This window comes from Lutra lutra, chromosome 7 (genome assembly GCF_902655055.1).
Source record: "Lutra lutra chromosome 7, mLutLut1.2, whole genome shotgun sequence".
Lineage (NCBI taxonomy): Eukaryota > Metazoa > Chordata > Mammalia > Carnivora > Mustelidae > Lutra > Lutra lutra.
This window is the reverse complement of record NC_062284.1, coordinates 102,875,006-102,898,125: the sequence shown is the minus strand read 5'-3', so window position 1 is coordinate 102,898,125 and position 23,120 is coordinate 102,875,006. Positions and strand designations below refer to the sequence as shown.

The window sequence follows — 23,120 nt, the reverse complement described above, 5'->3', positions numbered from 1 at the left end:
CTGAAGTTAGGCCTGTCTACCTTTCTCAGGAAGACTCTAGGTGAAACCGGGGTTCCTTTCAAGATTAGATGCAGAGGCCCCATAGACTTTTTTTAAACAGCATGTAAATTATACATACAAAAGGGTATTACATGTCTTTGGAGTTAAATAGAATGCTCATGTATAGCCATCGTCCCACTCAATACAGTAGTATCACATTGTACCAAGTCTCCCATGCACCCCCTCCCCAGCTGCATCCCTCTCCCAACCCAACATGCTTTTCAGTGTACAAAGAGTATGAGTTGTCTGAGAGCACTGTGTTTTGGCTGGGTAAGTCAGACGTGATTCCCAGGTGCTTTGTCATAGAAGGTGCTAGCAGCGAATGGATACTGGTATTTTGAGGTTTCACATCCTAGTCACACTGATGTTTTCGGTGAGCTGTTTCTAACATCATGACCACAGCAGTATGATAGTGTGCTGAGAACCAGTGTGTCAGCAAATTGTGGTCAATGTGCAGAATTAATTTGGGCCGCAGCTGGGGACACGTACTTTTATGGCAATGGCTGTCAGAGGACAGGCTGAGCGCCGTTGCAGAAGCTTAAGAGTGGGATTCCAACTGCAGGGAAAAGAGGGCGTGTACCGTGAAGCCAGCAGCAAGAAAAATTGTTTCTGACATGCAAGAACTTTGCTGTGAAACTCTGTGAGAGAACGTGCGAGAGAACTTAGTCGTGGCTGCAGGCGTTCCATCCAGCAGGAATACTGGAGGAATATTAGTGTGCTGACCTCACGGGAGAGCTGCAAGTTCCGGTATTCAGAAATGTGTCTCCAACACCAAAAAAGTGAAAACCAATACACCAGCCAGCAGATATTTCTGACGTGGTTTGACGAGTTTTCATCATTTATTCCCTGCCACTAATGGACCCTCTTTGAAAAAATTTCACTGTCTGCTCCTTCCCACCATTACTGTGAATCAGAAACACTCACGTCAGTCCAGGGCTGGAGAAATGTAATGCAGTTCTACCACAGCTCTGGTAATGTTTGTACGCAGCAGCTGAAAGACCCCCAAAATTGGACATAATTTTCAGTGCTATTCAGTGTGTGAGAAGACTAAGTTCAACAACAACAACAACAACAACAACAACAACAACAAAACAAAGAAACTTGAAGCTTTAAGGGAAACAGCTTTCAGGACTTGGTGTGGGGGGGTGGTGGCATGTTTGAGGTCATGAAGCAGAAACCCTTGGAGAGAGGCCCAGAAAAGGAGTATTCTCATTACTCCTTCTCTATCCATCTTTTCTAGCCTAAAAAAAGCATGGCTTCCTATTCTAGAACTAGAATGTGTGCTCTTCACGCTTTTGGGATTTGCTGAAGACGACGTGGCTACGATTAAGTGAGTTGGATGTTTTTCTTCACCTTTGTAAGATGCAGTGTAAGTGGCATCCTAAATGACACGTGAGTCAAAGGTTAACCTCTATGCTAAAATGTGTTCTTTAGGATGAGTTTGTATCTCAGGAAACAAATACGGAAAATCTTCACTTGCATTACTTTTTGTTATAGTTAGGATAGCCATGTAATTTACCCTCAAAACCAGGAGAATGGGAATTCAAGGAGGGCACTAATAATTATACCTGGACAACAGAAACTAGAACTGTTCCAGGCAAACTGGGATATATGACCACTTACTGTACAACCTTGTTTTCAGTAAGTATGTTCCCACATTGTGTAACTTTAAGCCTTTAAGTATGACAATCTGATTTATTTTTTTAGTAATTTTTTTTAAAAGATTTTATTTATTTATTTGACAGAGAGATCACAAGTAGGCAGAGAGGCAGGCAGAGAAAGAGGAGGAAGCAGGCTCCCCGCCGAGCAGAGAGCCCGATGCGGGGCTCGATCCCAGGACTCTGAGATCATGACCTGAGCTGAAGGCAGCGGCTCAACCCACTGAGCCACACAGGCGCCCCTATTTTTTTTTTTTTTTTTTTAAGATTTTATTTATTTGAGAGCAAGCAAGCGCACGAGCAGGGGCAGAGCAGGCTCCGCGCTGAGCAGGGAGACCAATGAGGAGCTCGATCCAAAGACCCTGGGATCATGACCTGAGCCAAAGGCAGTCACTAAACCAACTGAGCCACCCAGGCATCCCCGTGACAATCTAGTTTTAAAAAGGGACATTAATATAGGTACTATTTATGAGAGCTGTAATCTTTTAGTTATGCTACTACACCAGATAGATCCCTTCAGCAAGGACACGTTCCATTTTTCTCCCTCGTGGTGCTTTGAATGTTATGTTTTCCATTAAGGTGAGCACAGGAAGCTAGTCAATTGCAGCAAATCACAGTGCAGAGCTGAGCTCAGAGCTAAAAACTCTGTCCCTGAGTCCCCAGCAGTTGTGTTGGTCATGGGAAGGGTGGCCTTGTAGAATTTGATCAGATTTCAATTGCAGACTCACTGGAGGTAGAGACTTAGGACTGCCCTTCAGATAAGAAGTCTTGTAGAATTTGTTAAAGAGGCTTTTCCCATTTCGCATGAATCCTCTTCATCCCACTTCCCTAAAAAGCCTGGGTGCTAGTCTGAATCATGAGTCATGTACTTTTGGTCTGTTTTCTATAAAAATTCCTTTGGGCATTCAAGAAGGGATCCAGGTATTCATTAAGTTTAGTCCTTGGGAATTTTGTGTGTTGCAGTAACTAGGCAACGGTTAAGATGTTTTAACTTAGCATGTCCTGTACTGGCAAGTTTAAAAAAAGAACTGTCAAGCCATACTTGGCAGAACGTCCCTTGGACTCTCCCGCCCTCTGTACAGTTCTCCTGTACATCTTGGCGGCTCCTCCACTGCTAACAGAGACCTCCTCTGTCTCAGCCTCCTGACAGCCTCATCCAAGCTTTTCCCACTGCAGAGCAGTTGGATGCCCAGTGTCCTCAATAGTCGGTAGGACAGGCGACTGGTGCCTTGATCGTCCAGTACCTTTCCTAACAACTCTCACGTACATATCTGAAACCTACTCTTTTTTTTTTTTTAAAGATTTATTTATTTGACAGATAGAGATCACAAGTAGGCAGAAAGGCAGGCAGAGAGGGGAGGAAGCAGGCTCCCTGCTGAGCAGAGAGCCCGATGTGGGGCTCAATCCTAGGACCCTGGGATCATGACCCGAACCGAAGGCAGAGGCTTAACCCACTGAGCCACCCAGGCGCCCCTCTGAAACCTACTCTTAACTGCTACTCCTCTGAACATAATCCACCTTTGTTTATGAAAATACAACTAAGTTCTACATTAGTAGTTTAAGAATGGTGCTTATTCATCAACTATGAGGACATGCATTTCAGACACAAGTTCTAGCTCTTCAAAGTGAATTTCCAATTCAACTCCTTTAATCACATGGCATGTGTGAAAGGTCTGCCACATCACACTCAATGTTAGATGGATCTGACTTTCAAGGTATACACTCTGGGAAGCAGAACTACTGCACTCAGGTGACCAGGATAAGATGCTGTTCTTAGAAAGCAGCATTCTGTGGTACGATGGGATAAGGCAAAAAGCTTTGGTACCAGCCACAGCTAGGATTCTAATCTCTGTTCCTTACATAGTAGCTGTGTGACCTAAGTCACACAGACCGAAGAGCTAAATAACCTCTTAGCCTTAGTTTCACCATCTATAAAATGGGGACAAGAACTGTCCTTGTCTTAGGTTTGTTGTGCGGCTTAACGGAGATAATGCCTGTGAACTGTTTAATCTACTGTCAACTACTTGTTTTTGTCTCCTCTTAGACTGCATGAATCTCAAACACAGGGGTGTTAAGAAAGGGATAAGCCATGGGGACGCCTGGGTGGCTCAGTTGGTTAAGCCGCTGCCTTCGGCTCAGGTCATGATCCCAGCGTCCTGGGATCGAGTCCCACATCAGGCTCCTTGCTCGGCGGGGAGCCTGCTTCTCCCTCTGCCTCTGCCTGCCATTCTGTCTGCCTGTGCTCGCTCTCTCTCCCTCTCTCTCTGACAAATAAAAAAAAAAAAAAAATAAAAAAAAAAATAAAAAAAAAAGAAAAAAAAAAGAAAAAAAAAAAAAAAAGAAAGGGATAAGCCAAAGTATGTAAAACGTACGGAAAAGCTATCATTAGCTCCCTAGAAATTAAACTGTTAAGTAGGAAAATACATGGAGCTCAATCTAACTTGGCTTCTTGATCTAAAAAGTTAACCAGTTGAATGTTTTCATCAGTTTCCCACAGCTTTGGAATCTACCTACCAGCGGTTTTTTTTTTTTTTTTTTTTAAAGATTTTATTCATTTGACAGAGATCACACGTAGGCAGAGAGGCAGGCAGAGAGGAAGGGAAGCAGGCTCCCCGCTGAGCAGAGAGCCTGATGCGGGGTTCGATCCCAGGACCCTGAGATCACGACCCGAGGAGAAGGCAGAGGCCTTAACCCACTGAGCCACCCAGGCGCTCCTACCAGTGGCATCTTAAGGAGACAAGAACAAGTCAGGGTGTCTTGTGGAAGAGAAATGGCAAGGGTCTAGACTGGTAGGCAAGCAACTGCATAAAAAGGGTACTGGATGCCTGAGCAAAAAAACCAGGACAAACCCTAAGCCTTGAAGACAAGAACTGGGCACCATCCTTTATGATTATGACCTTGGGAATTTACTTAACTTCTTTATCTCTAAAAAAAGGCTCTTTTAAATCTGCCTACCAATCTTTAAGGAATGCTGTCTAAATGACGGTTTTAAAAAATAAGGCTTAACATAAAATAAGAACAAAGCAAAAACTGAAGTGTTAAATTTCCTCTTTTATATGACACTAACACTTTTGAGTGTAGCTTCCAATTCTAAATGGATTAAGATTCTCTTATACTTGTATCTGATTATGATTTCAGCAAATGTCAACTAGGAGACACAGTCATCTACAGCCATTTTTCGAATTTAAAAGCAGCAAAATATTTTGTTCCCCCAACAACGTTTCTGTGTTACGAACCAACTTGTCCCCCAAAATTCACACCGAAGCCCTAACTCTAGATGAGCCGGTATCTGGGCATGGAGCCTTTGGGAGCTAATTCATTTAGATGAAGTCAAGAAGTGCAGCCTCATGATGGGATTAGTGGCCTTGTACGAGACAACACAGCTTGCTTCTCACTCTCCACCATGAAGGAGGACACAGCGAGAAGGTGGCCATCGAGAAGCCACAAAGACCCCGTGGCGGGGAAATGAGTAGGCCAGCACCCTGACTGTGGACCTCCCAGCCTCCAGAACTGAGAAGTAAATCCCCATCAGTTAAGCCACCCAGTCTATGATGTTCTGTTATGGTAGCCCAAGCTAAAACACTAAATAAAGTGATAAAAAGTGGAAGAGAGGAATTGCTTTAGAGAAAACACGGAATAGGGAGGGACTAAACTCTACCTCATCCTGGGAACCCCAGGGTCCCAAAATAGAGTGAAAGTAACTGTTTAATGCCCACATGGGGAGTATGATGTTCACATGCCACAGGAACAAACTATGGGATGGCCCAAATTCTCTTCTGATATTAGAATTCTATTGTATTGGGGCACCTGGGTGGCTCAGTGGGTTGAAGCCTCTGCCTTTGGCTCAGGTCATGATCCCAGGGTCCTGGGATCAAGCCCCGCATGGGGCTCCCTGCTCAGCGGCGAGCCTGCTTCCCCCCTCTCTCTCTGCCTGCCTCTCTGCCTACTTGTGATCTTTAATAAATAAGTAAAAAAACTTAAAAAAAAAAAAATTCTATTGTATTGGGTTACTGAAAAAACAAAACAAAACAACAAAAAAAACCCCGAATAGAATTGTTTTGCTTTAGACATCTGTTGCAAAAGGACTGGGTGCTAAGTTTTAATATGGTGGTAAAAAAAGAACCTGCTTGGGTCAGGTACCCGGGGAGGAACATGTCTGCTGAAGCGATGTCATTTCACGATGGGAAAAAAGCCCTAATCCTGTTCCAGAATGATCTTGCATTCTACTACTTTCAGAGCTCTGTTTGAGGTGGGTCCCGTTAAGGGATAGGAAGTAAGACATCAAACAGAACTTAAAAATTTACACTGCACTTTGTTCAATTTTAAGGCAATAAGCAGAAGACTCTCCCAAAAGCACAACGTAGTACAAATGACTCACTTCTAGGCCCACCCACACTGGTTCAAGACAGGCTAGCAACTCCCCTAGTGGAAATGGCAAACTGTACCCAGTTTGATAATGTGACCCTCACCAGAGGCATGGTAGTTGCACAGAATAGAACCATCTTTCATAAAAGAAAGCGGGGGTGGTGGCAGTTGGGGCAGAGAGGGAAAGCTCCCTAACTCTGTATACACCGATAATTTGGTTACAAAGAATAATGTAGCCTTGAAGGGAAGAGAGGAAACCCACACAGTGGACACCATGTTGCTGAAGGAGGGCCTGGGGAAGACTGTTCCCAGGCAGCCTATTTAAATGTCTTAGTGAATGCTGGTCACACACCGAGGAGCATCTCAGGCCCTTTTTTCCTTCTTTCTTTAGGATAACAATTTTGTAGTTAATTAGGCTCCGGACTTCTCAGGGAAGCCCAGAACTGGGCCTAAAGAATAAGATACAGGGAAAAACTGTGAAACCATGAAAATACATTTTTTTAAAAAGTTTTCAGGTATAATACACAAAAGCAAACAAGTTTATCTTAAAAAATATCAAGTATCACATCCATAGACTATTCCTAATTATAATTACTTCTTAAAGCAACATATGTTTTTGTTTACAAATACAGCAGCAGGTGATAAAACCTAACATCTCAAACAGATTGCTTACAGTTCATAATACAAAACAAATGTCTATGTCTCAAATCACATTTTAGGCAGTTTAACTTAAAATGCATAGACAATTACATACATTAAATTTGTCATTATTAAGTCAATTTAAAAAAATCACAATATTAAGAAAAAATCCAAAAAAAAAAAAAAACAAAACCTTTATAGAGCACGCATAAGTCAAGTTTACTTAATGGCAACAAATCAGTATCTGCTAACCAGTGACAGGCAGTAAGTGCCTTCATCCAGGGAAGAAGTGAAGAGGAAAAACATCCCGTTACTTTGCACACGTGAGCAGTTGCACTGACAAACACTACAATCTTAAGAAACATTAATTTCTTACTTTAAAAAAAGATACACCACACTTTGCTCTTTAAAATGTCCAAAAGCTGGCCTTTTATTTCCACCAGCAGCAAACTAAAATATGTTTATCTAGGTAAACCAAAAATGCATGTACTAATTCATTCTGTAAATGCCACCCCTAGACAGTAAGCCTCCGAAGGACAGGCCTTCTCTTTCATCTCTGCGCCTCTGCAAGGTGGCAAAGCTCGTTTGGACACTCGAGTGTCCACCAAATGAATGCAATTCTCAGATGTGTTCTCTAGCCAGAAGCTTGCATGGCATTTCTTTAATACTGATTATTTTATTGGCAATTTTAATTTTACTTGGCAGAATTCTGAAAATAAAAAGGGTCTGTCTTCAATACTCAATATTGCTTAATAAAGAGTAAATTTCAGTCTTCCCTGAAAGCTGCCCACCACCTTCTCTGCATAGTACCTCTATCAGTGTGATTCATCTGAATTTAACCTTACGCTTTTCAAAAACCAACACCTGAAGGTCTGTGCTTAGGTTTAATGTCAAGGGTTTATAACCCTGGCATTTTATAAATCTAGCACTCGATTATTCAGGGTGAGGAAGGAATACACTGGCACTGATCATTTAGAAGTCTAGGCAACTGACAGACATGCGAACGAGGCACAGCATCTTAACTGAAACAGGAGTAGAGCTTCGTTCTTCTAAACACATCATTTTAAAAGCTGTCCACTGGAATACAATAGGTAGCACTTATCATTATTTGTGAGGTAAAATTTTATGGGCAAAACTGACTTCTTTCCTAGAAAACAGGCCAATATTCTGTTGTAGTGGTGTGCCAGACCAAGGCCAAAAATTCACCCCCTTTCTTTTCTTCCCTTTTATTATTCTCTACTGAAAACAACAGAAAAACTGACAAAGGAAGGAGGCCCTGGGTAATTAAAACAAATGTTATTGCCTATTCCTGAATAATCAATATTTTACTTGACACAAAACAGGTGGTGGAGTCCGAGTTGTGAACAGCCATCTTCAAAAGCATGAAAAGGTGTCAGACTAAGTCCAGTACAGACAAGGCCAAGGATTTCAAGCACTCCTTTAAGGAAAGGAGCCTTGATTCTCATCACATGAAGATAATGACCTAATTTTCATTTTTAAATCATTTTTAGGTTTAATGTTTCAAAATCTAAGATTCCAACTCCAGAAACACAAATCCTCAACACATCTCGATTATCTCCATCAAATTTGCCTTCAAGTTCTTGTTCTGAGAGAGTGCAAGTGCCAGCATATTCCATCCTGTGTATTCCCTTCTGAGACCTAACAAACTTTCTAAGAAATAGTCTCTTCCCTAAACTGATTCCAGCCTAAAAGGACTGGTTTCGAAAGCAACGTTATTTCCTTGTAAAGAGAAAAACCTTCCCCATGTGCTTTTCCCTATTCCTCCACTGGAACAACTTCTGCTTTTAACTTTACCCTGAACCTAAAAATACATTTCTGTCCCAGAGTACCCACGAGAATTAAGACTCTCCTCGCAGGTTGAGAAATAAGGTTCTAAAAAACCAAAAGGAACATAAAAGCAAATTCTAGTCCCTGTGATTTCCATTCTTAGCTTAAAAAGAATTTCACAACTACCAGTTGGAAAGTCCTTGAAAAGCAAAGAAAAGCTGTTATGTCTAGGGCACACGGGGCAGTACGGGTCACTAGCCAAGTTTATGTATTTATTGGGAGTAGGAATTCCAAATCTCATGTTCATGGTCCTTCAAATCCTTTAGCAGATTTTCTCCTCTAATAAAGGGACTGCATGACCACAGATCCCCAAACCTGCTACCACTTCTCTTAATCAAACAGTATCCTCTAGTGTTACATTAAATATTCTATCTAAAGCCAGAGTTGTCAACTTCTCCCAATGCAGCACAACCAAAATAACCACAAGGCAATCTTCACTGCTATCTCACTGTTCCTCTTACCCCACCCCCGGCTAGCTGACATGATACCGCCTGATCATTTAAGCTAAAATACCTTCCAAGGCTCCTGCCTTGGAGCTACTCTGACAAAAATTCCAAGAGTGTTGTAGATTGGCGTGGCTTGTTCAAGACCGCTTGTGCCACTCTGAAGGAGCTGTCTAACGACATTCCCCAGTCTGAAGATATCTAAACAAATCAGCTTCAATTCTAAAAGCTTGACTCTATCACCTACTTAAAAGGGAGCTTAAACACTGTATTTTTCTCAAAGATGACCATCTTGCTTTCTTAAAAGGAGGTAGCTATCAAACCATTAAATTGGCAGCATTTGGCATTCTTAACATTTAAAATGTAAGAGAAACAAACTACTCAATATTTTATTTCTAAGCAAAAACAAGAGCTCCAGCATACATCTCTCCTAGACTAGGCAAGAAATTCACAACATATTTTAGTAACCCCATGGATACATTCATAGGTTCACAATGTTATTTGACAAATAACATAGTCACTTCTAAGACTCTAAGGATCTGATTTAGAGATAAGGTGCCAAAAAGCTACTCAGGCTATTTCGGTGGTTATAAACAACACTAATTTAAGCGACAGTCACACTGCAGAGATCTACACCTTATTATTATTATTATTATTATTATTATTAGTTTCAGTGTTAGAGCTAGAGGGTAATTTTTAAGAATTTTTAAGAATGGCACTCAATTCTACCTATTTACCTGTCAACAAAGAACTGAACTGTTAGCCATAAGCACTTTACAACAGATGCAGGAAACTATGCAAAAGACAATGACAGCTTAACCAGACTCTGAAAGACATGTACACGTTTTGATCGCACTTGTACAGAGTCACGTCTAAATGACTAAGGTTCTTGAACCATAACTGCTATATGTGTTTACAACAGACCCCTAGAGTGTGCCAATTTTCCATATCAGGGAGAAACTAAGAGATGTGCTCCTTCTAAAGAACTGAGGCAGAGGGACCTACAGGGAAGAGGCTGAGTAGAAGAGGGTTTTGTAGGAATGCAAGTGACTTGTCACTATGAAGCAATTTCCGGGGTTTCCTCTGGCTTGAGGTTCAAGACAAAGGAAAGAATAATTTCCTTCTTCGAGTTCTTCCCAAAGCAATACTGACATCTCAAAATCTAGGCCAAAGCAATACAGAGATGACCAAGTCTCTAAGAATAATTTACACATGTTGGCCAAGTTTTCATAAATGGCAGATTTTAGAGCTGTGTGACCCATCTGGCTAAAAATAAAGCAAATCAGGTGGAACTCAAAAAAATCAAAGCAAAGTTTTTACTAAAAGCTCGAGGATAAAAATGAACACTGCCTGGCTAAGGAACTCAACATCTGATAGTAATTACCAACAGCTTGAAAATATATATCCAAACTACACCCTCACGAGGCCCAGGTGTATTTTTTCTAGCGACAGAGCAGTTCAAGATGTTGAGAGGCATCATTTGTTTAAATTATGACAATGTGATTGTTTTCAAAGTGTGTTTATTTAGGGGAAAAGGGACTATAGAAAAATACTTGAAATAATTTGCCAATGAGGTTGCAGATTCTAACAATAATCCACATCATCTTAGATTTTTAAGTGTGTGGTTTCATAATTTAAACAAATCGAAAACTTGTTTTAAACAAACTGTATCAAAGAGCTATTCAATATACTTCATCACTTTAACGTTCCATAAAAACCGAATAAAAATCACATTTGAATGATTTACTTTTACATTTTTATCTGATTGTATCCATCAGATGTACTATACATCCAAGTACAAGAGGCAGATATCTTCTCTGAGAGGTGCAAGGGTTGTTCTTTCATGAATGCCCTCTAAGAATAGTGAGACCAGCAATTTTGATATATGCATTCATGTGCATATATATGTACTTCAAAAAGCAAAGCGTCATCTCTTCGTCCATTAACTTAATGGTAAGACTGCAATAGAAGAAAGAAAAAGTAAACCTCCAGTTTTTCTAAGTGGAGTTTATTAACTCCTTGCTGTGGTTTAAAATAAAATAAACTTATTGCCTAATAAATCCAAATGGCAACTCATCCCATTTATTTTGACATACAATTTGCAAAAAAAAAAAAAAAAGCAGCTTTTTAAGGGAATTTGGATAGCAAGAAGTTATACTGATGAAAGTCAAGTTTTGGGGGCTTTTTACTAGGATCCTTTTTCCTTGACATTTGAGGTGGATATTCGATTCATCTAGCTGGAGACCTGATTATTTTGTTAAGAGTAAGTCATTTTCTCTCCCCCACCCCAACCCCCACGGAGAATCAGGATTCTTTCTGAAGACTCACTTGGCTTACTTCTGGGGCGGGGAGAAGAGGGATGCTTTTTTTTTTTTTTTTAAAGATTTTATTTATTTGACACAGAGAGAGATCAGAAGTAGGCGGAGAGGCAGGCAGAGAGAGAGGAGGAAGCAGGCTCCCTGAGGACCAGAGAGCCTGATGCGGGGCTCGATCCCAGGACCCTGGGATCATGACCTGAGCCGAAGGCAGAGGCTTTAACCCACTGAGCCACCCAGGTGCCCGAGGGATGCTTTTCTATTTGGTCTTATGTCCAGGACAGGTCCTCCAACTCAGATGCCAACCCTGGCCCTCTGGCTTGGCTGGCAGTGCGCATGAGGCACTGCCTGGGACTGACAGTGCAGAACAGTGGGCTATTCTGGAGCTCAGTGCTGCTGAGGATCTAACAAAACTTTGGCTGAGAAACACGAGGGAGAGTTACAGGAAGGACAGGCAATCTTATGTATTCATCGTCCTAGATGCTCTAAAAATGTACATCTGGATGAAGTCACCCAGGCAGAGACTATTTTACTGAACTGTGCTTTGGTGTGATGCTACAAAATGCGACTGAGAAATAGTAAAAAAAAAAAAAAAAAAAAAAAAAAGGTCCCATGAAATGCACCTGAGTTTATCTCAAGGATGTTACTGAGGACACTGCTTTCTACATCACAAAGTCTTTGGGGATCTTTGGGAAATTTTTCTATTTCTAAGTACCAGGAATACTTTTGTTTTCATCCTTCAAAATGCTTTATCTGAAGTTTGAAATTTACTCTTACCTTATATACACACACCCATTCTTTTAAAAAGTTTTAAATGCTTTCTAATCTTCTATCCGAAACAGGAGGCAAATAATCTTTCAGTTGTGCTTATGTGACTATTAGTGCATTTTAAAGAACAAATTTAACACTCACATGGGGGCCACCAGGCATCGGTGGAGCACCAGAAGGTCCTGAAGGCACTTGAAAAGGATTGTTGGGAGTGGGATAGAGTCCTGGTGTGGGATATGATCCTGCAGGGGCAGGATATGGTGCTGGTGGTCCCCAGGCTCCTGGTGGAACAGTGCCCCACGGAACGGGTGGCGCTGCCCCTGGTGCTTGGGGAGGGGGTGCAGGATATGGCCCTGGAGATGGGTATGGCATGTTAGGGGTAGGATATTGCCCTCCCATTCCAGGTGCCCAAGGTCCAGAAGACATGGATCCCCATGGACCTAAAGGACCAGCAGCAGCTGGATCTGTGGGTGCACCATATGGTCTTGGAAGCTCTGGAAAGGGCATATTTGGTGTAGGATATGGCCCCGTGGGGCCGGGGCCGGGCACAGTTGGGGCTGGATAAGGACCGCCAGGTGGGGGACATGATGGTCCAGAAGGAGGAAAGGGTGCTGGGGGTCCTGGAGGTGGTCCGGTGGGAGGCACAGAGGGATACATTCCGGTTGGTGCTGGTCCAAAAGGCACAGTGGAGGGTGTCGCACTTGGCGGGAGTCCGGACGGCACAGAAGGTGGAGCGCTTGGGTTATTCCAAGGGCTGGAACTCGGCCAGCCTTGAGGAGGCTGGCCAGGTTTTGTATTGCTCACAGCAGAGGTTTTGGCAGGGGAATGTTCAGGTAGTGCATCTGCCAACTGGAAGACAAAACAGGCATGTCTTACCTATCTTATTTAGGGACAAATCATGTCAAACATGATTATAAAGCCATCAAGGATAGTAAGCTGCAGAGCGAGGGACTGCAAACCCCTAGAACATCTTTCAACAGCCAAACTGCTCAGTGTAAAAGCAATTCATGTAATATAAAAATCAACTTTCCAATGCAAATTTCTTAGAGAAGATCATATTTTCTAAATACAATTACTCAAAATACTGTGGAACTAAATCCTGGCTTTACCGTAAACAACTTATATACCCTCTCTGAGCTTTAGTTTCTGCATTAAAAAAAAAAAAAAAAAAAAAAAAAAAAGTTTAGCATTAATTTGAGGCTTAAATGAGATAATTCATGTAATACCCTTAACATAGTACCTGGTGTATGTTATCTTAAAAAATGCTATTATTAACACGGCCATGTTAACAGAGAACAAAAGCAACCTAACACTTTTAAAAATTTTTTTTTACTTAAGGATTCATAAATACATACAACAGAGCAAAATTTCAAACATATCATATCTAAGTCAATTAAGGCAGATCATCTATGAAAATCACATCCTCTCCCCAGCCAAAAGCAAGGATCGCAAAAAGCATCTCTTTTAAATTAAGACTTACATGGCCTGCAGTTAGAACTATGTCATTTTCTTAAAAGCCAAAATATTTACAAAGGATAAATGCATCAACTTACCGAAAATTCATCAGACATTTTCCTAAAAAAGAGAAAGAAAAAAAAAAAACAAAAAGAATACTTCAAAACCAGTGCTTACCATTTCTTATATATTTTTTAAGGAACTTTTTTTGTATATACCACTGTTACTTAATCACATACGCAAGGTCTTTCTCTTTACAGAGGGCAAACTTTCATTGTAGTTCATGTAATTCTGTAAATGTCGTCCCCTTCCACTGGCTGCATTTCACATAGAAGTGATCCACAATATAGTCTGCCTCTCATTTTGGTGGTAGTTTACGTTCTTTGCACTTTGAGCTGCTTCAGACCATGATACAGTGAACACTTCTCAACACATATCCTTGTAAATGTGTCATCAGGAAAAGTACTAAAAGGGAAATCTGTGGTCAACAGGTAAGGCTATCTAAAACCCATCTTTTTTTTTTTTTTTTAAGATTTTATTTATTTATTTGACAGAGAGAAATCACAAGTAAGCAGAGAGGCAGGCAGAGAGAGAGGAGGAAGCAGGCTCCCTGCTGAGCAGTAAGCCGGATGTGGGGCTCCAACCCAGGACCTGGGATCACGACCTGAGCCGAAGGCAGTGGCTTAACCCACTGAGCCACCCAGGCGCCCCTCTAAAACCCATCTTAAAAGTCCATGCCACCAGACGCCTGGGTGGCTGTCTGTTGCCTTCAGCTCAAGTCATGATCCCAGGGTGCTGGGATCCACTCCCGCATCCAGCTTCCTGCTAGGCGGGGAGTCTGCTTCTCCCTCTGCCTGCCACTCCCCCTGCTTGTACTCTCATGCTCTCTCTCTGGCAAATAAATAAATTAAATCTTATTTAAAAAAAAAAAAAAAAAGTCCATGCCACTTTAAAGTCCTTTGCCAGTTATACTTTTTTTTTTTTTTAGATTTTACTTATTTATTTGAGAGAGAGGGCACTTGTGCTGCGAGAAGGAGCAGTGGGAGGGGCAGAGGGAGAGGGAGAAGCAGACTCCTTGCTGAGCAGGGAGCCCAACATGGGGGTGGATTCTGGGACCTCTCGATCATGACCTGAGCTGAAGGCAGATGCTTAACTAAATGAGCCACCCAGGTGCCCCTACACTATCTTTGAAAACTCTTATTCAACACTGGAGAGTATTAAATGTCTAAATAGTTTTCAATTATGACAGGTTAAAAATTGACACTTTGTTATTTTTAACTATCGCATTTTTAAAATTTAGTGCAAAGTAGAGCATCTTTTAAAGTTTCATACCCAATTTATAATAAACTTTTGTGGATTTGCTCATGTCTTCGAGCCACTTTTGTCAAATTCTAAAAGTGATGCATGATACTCAATAAAATGCACAGATGTGCAGTGTTTAGATCAACAAGCTCTGACAACTGCATATGCCCCTTTAACCAAGGTACAAAACAATTTCCTTCACTCCAGGTTTACTCATGCTACTTTCCAATCAACTGCCCTTCCACTCAGCAACCACTTTTAGTTTTTGCTTATTCTTTGACTTCATTTAAATAAAGACAGTATGTGCTCTTCTTGCCTTTGACAATTTCACTCCTTTCTACTAGTACATCTTTTTTTAATGCTTTATAAAATTTTAAGATTAGCTCTGAAACATAGGAGACAAAAAATTCACCCATGCTTTCTAACAGTATTAATATGGTTTAACTTAAAATACGTATTTTTAAAAAATATTTTTATTTATTTATTTTGACAGAGAGATAGAGAGATACCACATGTAGGCTGAGAGGCAGGTAGAGGGAGACAGAGAGAAGCAGGCTCTCTGCTGAGCAGGGAGCCCGATGCGGGGCTCGATCCCATGACCCTGGAATCATGACCTGAGCCAAAGGCAGCTGCTTAACCAACTGAGCCACCCAGGCACCCCAAAATACGTACATTTTAAAAGATTTTATTTAAGAGAGAGGGAGAGAGAATGAGCAGGGGGAGGAGCGGAGGAACAGGCAGACTTCCTGCAAGGAGCCAGATGTGGGGCTTGATCCCAGAACCCTCAGATCATGACCTGAGCCAGTCAGTCGCATAATTGACTGAACCATCCAGGCACCCCTGACTTAATGTATAATCTACCTTTTCTCGGTGGATACGACAAGCTACCCTTAACACATTCTACTGCCAGTACTAACAACAAATGGAGTATTTATTACAGAACAGATACACTGCTCAAAGTGTTTTAGGTGGGTAATCTCACTGAATAGACACAAATTCTTCCACTCAGTTGACAGCTTGAGAAAAGGAAGCTCATCAAGTTAACTTGTTTAAGGGGACAGAGCTAGTGACAAGTAGAAGAGGGGTCAAACTCAGGTATACAGTCTGACTCCAGAGCCAAGGCTCTTAACCACCAGGTTAGAGTCTCTGTTATTCCTATAGATATTTTGAAGTCTGTTCTTTCCTACTGATCTGCACCACAACACATTCCATCTTAATTTCATTAGCTTTGCATTTTTAACAATTTTAATGTTAGTTGACCTATTGCTGTTATCTTTTCCCCCTAGATTCCTGAATATTCTGTTTATTTTTTTCCAGATCTTTTTGTAAAAAAAATAGAATAAAAAGAATTTGTTGGGTGTTCTGGTTGGAATTGCATTATATTTACAGTTAATTTAGAAGACATGTAACATATTCAAAATATCCAATCTTTTCATTCAAGAACAAGGTATATCTTCCTAGTTCTCATCACTGTCATTCATCACTCAATAGTTTATTTATTTATTTATATTTAAAGTAAACTCTAGCCCTAATGTGGGGCTCGAACCCACAACCCTGAGAAGAGTTGCATGCTCTACTGACTAAGCCAGCCAGGCACCCCAAGCTTTTTAAATTTTAGTGTATTACTTTTGTAAGCAGTGACATTACTAAATTACTTTATTCCTGAAAGTGTCACAGTTGATTCTCTGGGATTTCAGGTAAAGAATTATGTCATCTGTAACAATGATAATAATAATTTTACATTCTCTTTCCAATATTTACATCTCTTTTCTCTGCATCAGCTAAACTTAATAATGAAATGTTAAATAGTGAGCACAATAGTCTTGCTCCCAAATCTCCTGGAAATGTCTCTAATGTTTAAATAAAATTCCCATTTTCAGCTTGAGATGAAAAAACTTACATTAAAGATGTCTATTTATGCCTATGTTGCTGGATTATTCCTATTTTGCTAGTTAAAAAACATTTAAAGGAAAAAACCATTTAAAGAAGACACTGCATTTCTTCAGATCTTTTTGACACCTAACGAGCTGATTAGTTTTTCTCTTTTGACCCACAAAGACAATTATATATAAAAACTGCTTAATACTGAGCCACCCTTGCATTCTTAGAGTGTTACTTTCAAGTACTATCGGCTAACAGGAATGATAAAGAAAAAGAATATGAAGCTACAACTGCTATGACCTTGCTATTTACTGAGATCATCAAAAACATCTAGAATATACATCAAATGCAACTATCCATTCATTCCCACATTAAGGTTTTATACTAAAACACTGTATCACATAATAGTAAATTCTTAGGATGAACACCTGAAGGGACTTCATCAGTATATGGCAAGTTTGGAAGTTCAAAGTCTACATAAGACTAACATGCTTTTTGAAATAGGGTGAGCTGTTCTGAAACAGAAAATGGTTCTGTATCAAAGTTCACATTAATTCTGAAGCAGAGAACTAACAGAGTAATACATTCAATTTCATGTGGTCTTGCTGTTTGGGTTTTCAGAATTCTATATATACATATATATACAATATAAAGTTACCTGGTTGTAAAATTACATTAGAATGTAAGTTACTCCACAAGTTAATACTATTTGACCCACAACTCCGGCTTTCCAAATTTGAAGTTAAAAATTAAATCCTGGGCACGCTTAGGTGGCTCAGTCAGTTAAGGGTCTGCCTTTAGCTCAGGTCATGGTCTCAAGTGCCGGGATTGAGCCCCGAGTCTGGATCCCTGCTCAGCAGGGAGCCTGCTTCTCCCTCTCTTTCCCACTTGTGCTCTCTCTCACTATTTCTGTCTCTCTCTAATAAATAAAATCCTAAAAAAAGTTAAATCCTGGAAGATAAAGGAGGTATTAGAATCTTCTAAGTAATGAAGCCCTGAATAAAGGGATTAAAAATAGATCATTTCTTGATCTACAGCACTTTTAGTAAAGTGACCTTCTCTCCATGTGTAGAACATACAGTGTTCTTATTAACAGGAAACATTCTAATTTATTCTTACTTTCATCATAAAAAGGCAAAAAATAGAGTTGGACATTAGTGTTTGAATATGAGAGGAGCTACATAATTTTTTAAATCTAGATTTTCTAAAAAAACCATTCAAAAATAGGGACACCTGGGTGGCTCAGTTGGTTAAGCAGCTGCCTTCGGCTCAGGTCATGATCCCGGCGTCCTGGGATCGAGTCCCACATCGGGCTCCTTGCTCATCAGGGAGCCTGCTTCTCCCTCTGCCTCTGCCTGCCATTCTGTCTGCCTGTGCTTGCTCTCTCTCCCCCTCTCTCTCTGACAAATAAATAAATAAAATCTTTAAAAAAAAAAAATACTTAGATTATGCTGATTTTTTAGAGGAGGAACAGAGGGAGAGACTCTTGAGCAGGTCCTAACAATGTGGATCCCCACATGGGACTCCACCTCAGGAGATCATGACCTGAGCCAAAATCAACAGTCAGACACCTAACCAACTGAGCCACTCAGGTGCCAATGGATTATGCTAATTAAGATGAGGCCAATGTAACCCTGAGCTGGCCAAAAAAGTGCTTATGAGCAAGAGAGATTTTCCTTTTTCTTTCTGGAATACTGAAAAGCTTATTATTTCCAAAACTTTCCATTGCTAGTTTATGGCAGATCTATGCATCACCTGAAAGATAATCATTCTATTTTCTGAGCAGCAAGAATAGTAATTGAAACACAGCACAAATCTCTTTTGACATATACTAGAAAGGTAAAACATTTCTGTAACTCTTACGGCTTTTAGAGTAAAATGGCAACCCAGGGGCGCCTGGGTGGCTCAGTGGGTTAAAGCCTCTGCCTTCCGCTCAGGTCATGATCCCAGGTTCTGGGATCGAGGCCCGCATGGGGCTCTCTGCTCAGCGGGGAGCCTGCTTTCTCCTCTCTGCCTGCCTGTCTACTTGTGATCTGTCAAATAAATAAATAAAATCTTTTTTAAAAAATGGCAATCCATTCACAAGGAGGTTTTAAAAGTTGAACTCTGTAAATCACTAGTGACTACTGAACAAGGCCTATTTCAAAGGGTCATCACATTGTGGTGGGGTGATAAAGAACACAGAACTAGAGAGTTATGAAATGTGGACATCAATCCTTTTTGACTAAGGCAAACTTTTTTTTTTTTTTTAAAAGATTTTATTTATTTGACAGACAGAGATCGTAAGTAGGCAGAGAGGCAGGCAGAGAGAGAGGAGGGGGCTCAATCCCAGGACCCTGGGATCATGACCTGAGGTGAAGGCAGAGGCTTTAACCCATGGAGCCACCCAGGTGCCCCGACTAAGGCAAATTTCTTAATCACAGACCATTTCTCATCTGCAAAACAGTTTTAACTCCTGACTACTTTACAGATAATTAAAAGTAACATGTTTAATAATCTATCAAGTACTACAGACATGTAAGATGTTTATTAAAAGAAACTTAAGAGGGGTGCCTGGATGGCTCAGTTGGTTGCACATCTGACTCTTGGTTTCACCTCAGGTCATGATCTCAGGGTCATGGAATCAAGCTCCACTTCAGTCTCCCTGCTCTTGCTCCCAGAGGAGTGACCTTGAGATCCACCTCCCCCAACCCCGTGCCCCTGTCCCTCACTCCCACACTCTGTCTAAAAAAAAAGAAAATTCTCTCCCTCTCCTTTGCCCCTCCCCGCCTCTTAAAAAAGAAATAAGAAACTAAGAAAAATCAGGATTTTTGCAATGATGTTTAGGGGGGGGTAGGGGAATGGTGGTAATATACTGAAAAATACAAAATTTGAATTAGAATATTTGATCATATTTAATATTGGCTTTTTTATCAGATAAGTTCTATTTTACATTTGGGTAACTCAAAGAACTGGGGACTTGATAAAGGTTTGGAGTATTTTAAACTTTTTAAAGACATGTAATTTAAAAAAAATCATTTTTCATACTTATGCCTGGAACACACATACCAGGCACTGTGTTGGGTTTTGGGGAAATGAGTAATATTGCACAGAATAAATCCTTAAGGAAATTCAGTCTTGTAGAGAACTACCCTTTAAACAGTTAACTACCTTACCTGGCGTAAGCACAGGGCACCAAGAGAGTACCTCAAAGAACTCCTAAAGGAATCAAGGAAGGAAGTATCAGGGGAGGAATCCTGAGAAGAGGTTCTTTTGCAGTCTGTAGGAACAATGAAGGAAGAGCTGGGAGTAGGGGATGGTGGGACAGGCCCTAGGAAAGAAGAGCAGATTGTGCAAAAGGTGAAGAGTACACTATGGGAAATGTAAGCATTTCAGACGGGTTGAAATACAGAAAGGGGAGGGACAGGAGTCTTAGCAGAGCTCCTTTAGGCTAAGGTCTGAGGGTCTCCATCAGCTTCAGCTCACCTGAGTGACTCTGTTTCTTCATCTATAAAGGGACTAGCTACGTGAAAGACTAAATGGTACTGGTAAGTAAGTGTCTATAAAAACAGTGCTCTAAAAACAGTGGATTGGCGACACGTACATTCCCCCCTCTTCCTTTGTACACAGGCACGTAGCACAGGTTGAGAATGACGGTGAAAGGTACCACCGCCTAGATAAAACCACAGCTCTTCGCTGGCTGGCTCTGGACAGGCTGAACTCTTCGAACCTCAGAGATGTGGTAGACAGGAATGGTCTCTCACAGACCTGCCCTGAGACTTACATCATAAATCTCCAGGTCAATGTCTGCCACACAAAGAAAACTGAACAAATGTTAGCTTTTACAACTGCTATTATAGGTCTGCAAACCTTTATCTGCAGTTCTCCATTCAGAAACTTTTGAAAATAAAAGAAACATTCCAAGTCTGGGACAGAACAGTTGGTGGCAAAATCTAACCTAAGCATATTTATAGTTTCCGTTAAGTCACACTTATCACTGCACAAATATGAATGTTGTCTTAGGGGATGCTGCAGGGACTTTGTGGGGGGGGGGGGGTTGATACCTCTTGTCTGTGCATCTTATTCTCTTCCTAAAATCTAAAGATACAATCCAAAGATTTCTGAATTCCAAAACACACTGGCCCCAAGGCTTGCAGTTAAGGAATGGGTCTACCTCTACTGCTCCTGGAGAGAGGAAAAGAACATTCTAATACACACAACCCAACTGAATTTTCTGAGACAAACCAGTTTCCAATCAGAGACGCCAGTACCAAAAATAATTTCTGTTCTTCCTACCCAATGAATACAGCCGAACAAAGAACTTCTGAAAGATCTCTGAAGGCTATCGTGGCCTGTAATAAACGTTCTTTTCCAAAACAGAGCTTTAAAATCATCAGGTGTAAGACCTGTGTTTTTCTTCAGCTTTAATGCTGTAAACAAATTTTTTCGGTATGGTTTGATGCCTCAACATTAGAAATTTTATCCAGTAAAAGCACTGCTCTTGGTCTTCAAAGAGGGAATGGTTCAGCTATTTATAAGCTTCCATGTGTAACATAAGCTCCTAAATCCTAAAAAAGAGAGTATCATAGAACTCAGCACTTCTCATGGTCTCTGGGTATTCATCGAATGTATTTGCCAGCAATTCCTTTGGTTAAATAACGACCAGAACATCGTCACATTGAGGACAATCTCAAACAAGTGCCAGATTCCCCTAAGACTATTCAGGCCCGTATCTCCCGTTTTATTAGAAATTAATAAATGGGGGAGGGGGTCGGAGCCGAGGGGCGCGAGCCGGGAACCCTTTAGGGCCAAACGAACAAAGGGAGTCCGGGATCAACCGGAGCGAACCGGCCTCCGAGCGGGTCCCGCCGCCCGGGAAGGGGTGGGGGTGGGGTGGGGTGGGGTGGGGTGGGTGGGGGAGGGGCCAGGAACGTTTGCCGCCCCGCCCCCAAGCCAGGCCCGACGTCAAGCGCCGAGAAACCCGTCGGGTGCGACGTCACCCGCCTCCGACGCCTTCTCCCTGGGGGGCAACCAGGGGGCACCTCGCAGCTCGAAGGAAGACGGCGCGGGCAGGCGCTTAGTCCTGGCCCCCGAAAAGGCGACTCGAGGTACCTCTGTTACCGCGCCTGTCTCCCGCTTGGGCACTCCCTTGGCCCCCTCCACGATCCCCATTAGCGCCGAAGCAGCCTTACCCGGCAAGATCCGAGCCCGCAGCAAAGTTCACAAGCGGCGAAGGGTCCCAGCGAACCGGGTGCCGAAGAACCGAACGCGGAGTGACTGACGGTGGCGGTGGTGGCAGCGGCAGCGGCGGCAGCGGCAGCGGCAGCGGCAGCGGCGGCAGCAGCGGCAGCACTAACAGCGCGCGGCTCCTCCTGGCGCCGGAACAGGAAGCGCCGAGCGCACCGCCCCCGCCCGCGCTCTCCCCTCCTCCCGGAGCCAGGCGGGACAGCGCGCGCGCCCCCCGCAGGCCTCCCGCGGCACTGCAGCCTGCCCGGCGGCGCAGAGCGGCCTGACGCGGTAGTTCTTCCGGCTCGCCCCGCGTGGCTGTTTTCTTCTGGCGGGCGGAAGGCTCCTCGATTTTCCGGAAATTCCTGTAGTCAGTGACGTCCTGGGCACCCTGACGGAAACTGCTAACTTGTTTCCTGGAATGGTGTAAGGACTGATTTTTTGGATGTCCTAGGTTTAGAGGTTTTTATAGCCGGGTCTCGAAGCGGGCTGAGTGTGGACGCGGCCACCGGCCCTCGGGCCCAAACTGAGGAGCGCTAAAGGAACTGCACGGGGAAGGGGAGACGTTTGTAAATGGCTTGACAGTTGATACTGACTGGAAGTTTTCTATGCAGCCTTTCCCTGATCAGCGCCTCTTCCCTCCACATGTCCGTCTTTGAGTAAACCTTTACGTACTCCAGGTCGGGTCTGAAGGATGTTTGACACATTGCCCCAGCGCCAAGGAAGCTGCTAGCGAGTTATATAGATGCCATAATTACATAGCGTGAAAATATATGTACATATAATATGTACGTACACGTAAAAACACGTTAGAAGTATGCAGAATCATTAAAACATTTAGCTTCTTTGTGTAGCCCGTTAGTGGGTCAATGGGCAGGGGCATCTTAACTAGAAATTTCCTGGGGCGCCTAGGTGGCTCAGTCACAAGCGTCTGACTTGTGCTGGGGTCATGATCTCGGGGTCCTAGTATCTACCCCTCACCCGGCTCCCTGTTCAGTGGGGAAGCCTGCTTCTCCCTCTCCCAATCCCCGGCTGTGTTCCTTCTCTCGCTCTGTCTCTGTCAAATATTTTAAATTTTTTTTTCTTTTTTCTTAAACGAAGACTTATTCCTGGGTATGCTTCACCAGCACACACACGTCTTTTACTGAAAAACGTTGAGAAAGTGCAAATACTCAAGCCTGTTGAAGACATTCTCAGACAAG

General features: G+C 42.2%; 1 protein-coding gene and 1 long non-coding RNA gene across 4 annotated transcripts; both read right to left on the bottom strand.

Moving 5' to 3' along the window:
• Positions 1–2,238: 2,238 nt before the first annotated feature.
• On the bottom strand, positions 2,239–3,781 carry LOC125105575 (uncharacterized). The gene is made up of 2 exons (XR_007128948.1): positions 3,180–3,781; positions 2,239–2,975 (listed from the first exon to the last, which is right to left on the bottom strand). It is a non-coding gene; the product is annotated as an uncharacterized LOC125105575 (long non-coding RNA).
• Positions 3,782–10,495: 6,714 nt separating this feature from the next.
• On the bottom strand, positions 10,496–22,029 carry MAPK1IP1L (mitogen-activated protein kinase 1 interacting protein 1 like). 3 transcript variants are annotated; one of them, XM_047737239.1, is made up of 5 exons: positions 21,885–22,029; positions 19,869–19,911; positions 13,629–13,650; positions 12,220–12,924; positions 10,496–10,951 (listed from the first exon to the last, which is right to left on the bottom strand). In XM_047737239.1, exons 3-5 carry the CDS (start codon positions 13,644–13,646, stop codon positions 10,940–10,942), a joined length of 735 nt encoding a protein of 244 aa, XP_047593195.1. In that variant the 5' UTR covers positions 13,647–13,650; positions 19,869–19,911; positions 21,885–22,029; the 3' UTR covers positions 10,496–10,939. The 3 variants fall into 3 exon arrangements, with proteins under 3 accessions (XP_047593195.1, XP_047593196.1, XP_047593197.1); XM_047737240.1 differs by having other exon boundaries at positions 19,869–20,023; positions 21,885–22,022; XM_047737241.1 differs by lacking the exon at positions 19,869–19,911 and having other exon boundaries at positions 21,885–22,028.
• Between the last annotated feature and the right edge of the window lie 1,091 nt (positions 22,030–23,120).